Source organism: Notamacropus eugenii, chromosome 3 (genome assembly GCF_028372415.1).
Source record: "Notamacropus eugenii isolate mMacEug1 chromosome 3, mMacEug1.pri_v2, whole genome shotgun sequence".
Lineage (NCBI taxonomy): Eukaryota > Metazoa > Chordata > Mammalia > Diprotodontia > Macropodidae > Notamacropus > Notamacropus eugenii.
The window spans coordinates 467302975-467309209 of record NC_092874.1 but is presented as its reverse complement, the minus strand read 5'-3'; the positions used below and the strand labels follow the sequence as shown (position 1 = coordinate 467309209).

The following is a 6235-nucleotide window of genomic DNA, read 5'->3' as shown; positions in this document are numbered from 1 at the left end:
ATGACTTGGTCAGATTTAAACACTAGGAAGATGATTTTGGTGGCTGAATGGAGGACATACTATAGTGGGGAGAGATCTGATGAAGGGAGACCCAGTCAGAGGCTCTTGTCTAGGCATGAGGTGATGAGGGCCTGCCTCAGGGTGGGGGCTATGTGATAGAAATGGAGAAAAGGGGACATCTATGAGAGATGTGGGAACAGAAACAAAAAGATGTGGTAACAAATCGGACATGTGGGGTGAGTGTGGGAGCTGCATGGAGGATGAGTCCAAGATTGGGAGCCTAGGTGACTAGGAGGGTGGTGTGGGTACAATTAGCAGGAAATTGTGAAGAGGAGGGAGTTTGAGGGAGATATAATGGCTTCTGTTTTGGATAGGTTGAGTGTGAGATGTCTACAAGACATGTAGTTGAAGGCAGTTGATGATGGAAGCTGGGTGGTCCGGAGAGAGAGACGGATAAATAAATCCAAGAATCATCCACACAGAGATGATAATTGAATTCATGGGAGCTGAGGGACTCGCTAAAATGACATAGACAGAAAGAAGAGGGCCCAAGATAGAGCCTTGAGGGACACCTACCAATAGTGGGCACCACCTCCATGAAGATCCAGGCAAGGGGACTGAAAAGAAGCTGTCAGACAAGTGGGAGGAGAACCAGGAAAGAAGAGTGTCTTAAAAACCCAGAAAGAAGATAGCACCAAGAAGAGGGTGCTCCAAAGTGTCAGAGGCTCCAAAAAGTTACAGAATGAAGAAGACTGAGATTAGAAATGCCTGATGCCTTTGGAGAGGGAAAGTTGAACGATAAGGTTGGAAGGGCCTTTAAAGGTCGTTCAGTCCAACTGCTTCATTTTACAGATGAGGAAACTGAGGTACAAAGTGGTTAAGTCAGGAGCTGAAATGTCCTTTGTGAATAACATGGATTGCCAGCTGGGACTAGAGACCAGGTGTCCAGACTCCTATATAGGATGACCTTAGACAAGTCACTTAATCTCTCTAGGTGAGATTTAAATCTTTGTATTTGAGGAATTGATTCCCATGCCTCCCTCCCCTCCCCCTTCTAAACAGTTTGCTTTTACTCCCAGGCAAGAATGTAAACTTGAGGACTGAAGCGGTTCAGCTTCGGGTTTTCTTATCTCTAGCACCCAGCTTAGAATTTGGTATTTAGAAGATGCTTAATAAAGCTTCTAGAATGAAGGAAGGATCCCTAGCGCCCAGCCCCATACGTAGTAAGGTTAGAGATTGGAGAGGTGATTTCTTTTAAATTAGGGAACTCCCTCTACAAATGCAGGCTATTTTTAGAGCGTGGCCCGCTGCACTGAGAGGTGAAGGAGCTAGCCCAGAGTCACGCAGACACAGTGTCAGAGGCAGGCCTTCTCTAACCAACACACCACACTGCCTCTCACATCGAAGGCAATGAAAGCTTGTTGGACCCATAAATGGAGTGAATAGGCAGAATTGACACACAGGCGCTGGCACACAGTAGGAGAATAAATGAAGTGAACTGACAGTACTTGGCACAGGGCCTGGCACACAGTAGGAGAATAAATGAAGTGAACTGACAGTACTTGGCACAGGGCCTGGCACACAGTACGTACGTGTTTGTTGAATGAATAAATGAAGGAGAAAACTGCATTTAACAAAGGCAGAGATCGGGGTTAAGAAGTGCAGTGGGCTTACATTCATGCCTCTAAGATTTCGGATCTCCTGAGTAGCAAAGTCTGACTCAGACCAGCTCACCTGGCGGCCTCGCCTCCCCGTTTGGTTCCGTTTTTGGCTTGGCACTGGCATCCCTAAAGCCTGGCACACAGGAGGCGTTCAGTACGTGCTGGATGGAGGGCCCGATTGGTCTCCGCCGGGGCAGGGCCATCCACCACGCCAGCAGGTAGCCAGCTAGCGGGGTGCCCAGCAGGCGGAGGGTCGGGATCCCGGGTTCGGCCGCGGCAGGCAGCAGGGAGCCGGCCCGGCCGGCAGAGGGACACCGCGAGCCAGCGCAGCCAAGGGCCGGAGGGGCGGAGAGGAGGAGGGGCCGAGCTCAGCCGCCGGGGAGGGCCGGCGCAGGCGCGGGGCCAGGCAGGGCGCACGGCCGGGGCTGCGGGGCAGCAGAGAGCGCCGAGAGCGGAGCGGAGCGGAGCCCCGAGCCGAGCCGAGCCGAGCCGAGCCTGAGCAGCCGCAGCAGCCCCAGCATCCGCCGCCGAGATGCCCGTGACCGAGAAGGACCTGGCCGAGGACGCGCCGTGGAAGAAGATCCAGCAGAACACGTTCACGCGCTGGTGCAACGAGCACCTCAAGTGCGTCAACAAGCGCATCGGGAACCTGCAGACGGACCTGAGCGACGGGCTGCGGCTGATCGCGCTGCTCGAGGTGCTGAGCCAGAAGCGCATGTACCGCAAGTTCCACCAGCGGCCTACCTTCCGCCAGATGCAGCTGGAGAACGTGTCCGTGGCGCTCGAGTTCCTGGAGCTGGAGAGCATCAAGCTGGTGTCCATCGGTCAGTGCCCGGGGCCGGCCGCCCCCCACTCCTGGCCCCCCATCCCCTGCCCCCCTCTTCTGCCCCGCATCCCCTGCCCCCCCTCTCCTGCCCCCATCCCCTGCTCCTCTCCTTCTCCCCATCCCTTTCACCTCTCCTCCCACCTTTCACCCGAAATCCCTTCCCTTTCCCCTCTTCCACCCCCATTCCTTTCTCCTCTCCTCCCCCACATCCCCTGTCTCTCCTCCTCTTCTACCCCCCGGCCCCCATCCCCTTCCTCTCTCTTTTCCTCCCCCTGCTCCGTGTGGATTTCGCGCTCCTGGGTGAGGGGAGCTATTACCCAGTGTGTGTGCAGGAATTCCCCCGGTGCTCCTCTTCTGAATTTGCTTTTGAGAGTGAGTCTAGCCTTTGATCCCCCTTAGCTCCCTTGGGGCCGAGGGGCTGGCCTTTACCTCCGTACTGAGTTTTATTTTTTCCCCGGGGCGGGGGGCGTGTAACATGTACCCTTTTCCTGAGCTCACTTTTTTTGGGGGGTGGGGGGGGAATCCAGCTAGTGCTCCTTCCCGGAGCTGGAGGGAGAAGGGAAGATCTCCGTTCCATTTCTTAGTTTCCTTACCTGGAACTAGAGGGGCTGAGAGCGGAGAGGGGGCGTTTATTGAGTGGATCGAGGGTGCTGGGTGGTGGGTGAGGGAAGGAAGCTGTTGGGCTGTCCAACTGGAGTGTGGTGAGGGGCATAGCCACGGGACTATTTCCACAGTCTGGTTACCGTCAGCGGCTGGAAAGGGACCTCCCTGAGGGGTACTCCCCACAGGGGAGTCTGTGGCCCTCTGTACCTGCACCTGCTGGGGCAGGTTAACTGGCCCAGACTAGGCTTGTGCTTGTGCTCACACCCATTTCCCTCGGGAATAGCCCAGCTGGACTGACTCCCGGCTTGGGTACAATTGCTCTGCCTAGGAGAAAGGCCGTCCTCTTGTTTAGGGGCAGGTAGCATGGTGCCAGAGAGCAGCTGGGGTCCAATTCCAGCCCTTGCTGACTTTCTGATCTAAGCCAATCCAAGGCGTTAAAGCTTCAGTTTCCTTCTCTGTGAAACCGAAGCCCCTTATATTTCTCAGGTGAGGGCTGGGGGTGGGAGTGGGGATCCACTGGCCCCCTGAGGGTGGGGAGGGAAACCAGAGGATCTGTCTATGCTTTGGAACCAGACGGGAATCTTGTCCTGGGGCTTAGCTGAGCTCACCTGGGCCTTCTGCTCCATCTGGAATCACCCAGGATGAGCCTGAAAGTCCCCTGCCTGTCCTGAGGAAAGTGGAGAGAAATGCCTTCAGTCATTTTAAAGTATTTCTTCTGGAATTGTGTTTTGCTTTAAGATTGGTTGGAAGGAGAGGTGTGGATCTCTGTTATTCCCGGTCCTCTCCCTTTTAAACAACTCCCAAAACAACTCCAAGGAAAAAAAAGGAACAAGAAACCAAGAGAGCCTGGAGTTGAAAATTCTGGAAGCTGGGTTGGGCATTAAAAAAAATTGTTGAATTTCAGGAATGTTATTTCCCAGGATCATTCTGTGGAAGAAGGATCCACCCTTAGTAACATCTGACGTTAAGTGCTAGGTGCCCACTACGTCTCATTTTGGCCATAGCCTTTGGTATGCCAAGAGTGGCCAACCATGGATATTTTGAATACTGCTCTTGAACTCAACAGATGAGAATCCTTGTCTCTACTGTTAGATGTTAGTCAGTTACAGGACCTTTGGACAAGCTGGATCTGTTTTCTCCATCTGTAAAATGGGATTAATAATCCTTTGGCACTATCCTACTGCCGGGTTTCTTGAGAATTTGTAAGCTGAAAGTACTGTAAAGTGTGAATAGGTTTTACTAAAACCCTATATATACTGTTTTCACTATTAGAACTGTGTATGTCTCTCTCTCTCTGCTTAGAGAAACTGTCCTAGAGAGTGGGCTCTCCTGCCCATTTGTGGCCAATAGGTGGTGCAGTAGATAGGGTGCTGATCCTGGAGGTAGAAAGATCTGAGCTGAGTATAAATCCTGCCCTAGACACTTCCTAGCCGTGTGTCCCTGGGCAAGTCACTTAATCTCTTTCAGGCCAGCGCTTAGCACACAGCTCCTGGCACATCATAGGGGTTTAATAAATGCCACTTGACTCAATGACTCAAGTTTCCTCAGCTGTAAAATGAAGATAAACTATCACTGACTTGTAGGGCTGTTTTGAGGATCAGTGTATTAAGTGCTCTGCAGACTTTAAAGCAGGGCATCAAAGATAATAAATGGTAGCACTTAATGTTGTCTTTGTTACCACCTCGTATCCTAGCCCTGGTTTGGTGCTCAGTTCTGCTTCTGTTTTCATCCATAGCTCCACGAGCAAAAGGACTGGCATGGGAGGTATAGGATTATGGATTTCGAGCCATAAGGGCACAAAGTTTGGCCCACCTTTATTTCACATTTGAGGAAAACAGCCACGAGAGGTAGTGAGTGGTCAAGTGGTGCAGATTGGAGTAGGTTCTCTGTAGTTTTACCCTGTATACTCCTTCCACAGAGTAGGGACTTACTAACTTTTTGTTGATTAAGTAACAAAAGTAGCAGATTTATTTCCAGTTGTCTGTCTACTGAAGGTTTAAAATATAATGTAACATTCATAGCAAATTCTAACAATTCAAATATGATGTAAACCCTCCCCTCCCCCCCCAATCCCTGTAATTTGAATTGGCAGCATTTGGATTAAAAGAAAGAGAAAACCTGAGACATTCCTAATTAGACTCTCCCCTCCTCAGTCTATCCTCAGTAGTCGCCAGATACCTTCCTAAAACATGGAGTGGACTATGTCACTCCCTTGCTTTAAAGCTTTCAGTGAGTTCCTAGGGCTTCTAGGAGAAAGTACTGGTTGGGGGGGGGCATTGAAGACTTTTCACATTCTCACTTTATTTTATGTGACTCCTCTTTACATACTCTTTCGTCCCTCCTGGATTCTTTTCTGATTTTTTTCATCCCTCAGGGCTTAAATCAAGAACCATTTCTTCCAAGTAACAATGCCCTAATTTTTGCTCCTGTTTCCCCCCTCCCCCTCAACCCCCGATAGCTGAAAGTGCCCCTTTTCTTCCCCTGCTCATATATTCCTAAAGTGCTTTTTCTGGATTTCTCCTTTGTTTTTACTTGTCTATGGTCATATTATCTGTCCCCTCTTCTCAGGAGTAGAGTAGATGTTCTTTCAGGGCTGGAATGGTTTTGCTTTTTGCCTTGGTAGCTGCAAAGTGAATGAGTATGAATGAATAAAAAATGCACTTATTAAGCACTTACTGTATGTAGTTCGCATAGTTACAAATAGACAAGAGAGCCTTGGCTCTCTAGGAGCTCACTGAATTAAGTGGGTACCCAGGTGAATGAATATTATAACTCATTTTAACAAAGCAAAAACAAAAAGATATTTGTCCTGGGTCTCTGTAAGGAGTCCCATCTGTGGGACTTTTGCTTAGTCTGCCCTTCCCTTTCTACTGGTTATGCCCTTCTTTCACTTTGTATATCTTTCAAAATTCCCAAAACTTCCTCAGAGTTTGTTTTCAAATTTTTTTTCATATTGATCAGTTTTATGTTGCCATGATATCTCATCACATTACTATGTCATAATTTATTTAGTCATTCTCCCAGAGATCCTAGTTTTCATAATTTCAAATAAAGCAGCTTTTAAATATTTTAGATGATATTTTTAGAAGAAAATCCTAGCAATAGAAAAACATAATCAGCTTGATGATTCTTAATTGTATATTGT

General features: G+C 49.4%; 1 protein-coding gene across 6 annotated transcripts in view; it reads left to right on the top strand.

Moving 5' to 3' along the window:
• The first annotated feature begins 2094 nt into the window (after positions 1-2094).
• The window catches only part of FLNB (filamin B), a 157339-nt gene continuing 153198 nt past the window's right edge, over positions 2095-6235 (top strand). For 5 of the 6 annotated variants that reach the window (XM_072598838.1, XM_072598837.1, XM_072598834.1 and 2 more), the window contains exon 1: positions 2096-2485. In XM_072598838.1, the coding sequence (XP_072454939.1) occupies positions 2194-2485 (292 nt within the window). In that variant the 5' untranslated portion in view covers positions 2096-2193. Of the gene's footprint in view, positions 2486-6235 lie in introns of all 6 variants that reach the window. The other variant, XM_072598836.1, reaches the window with a different exon arrangement.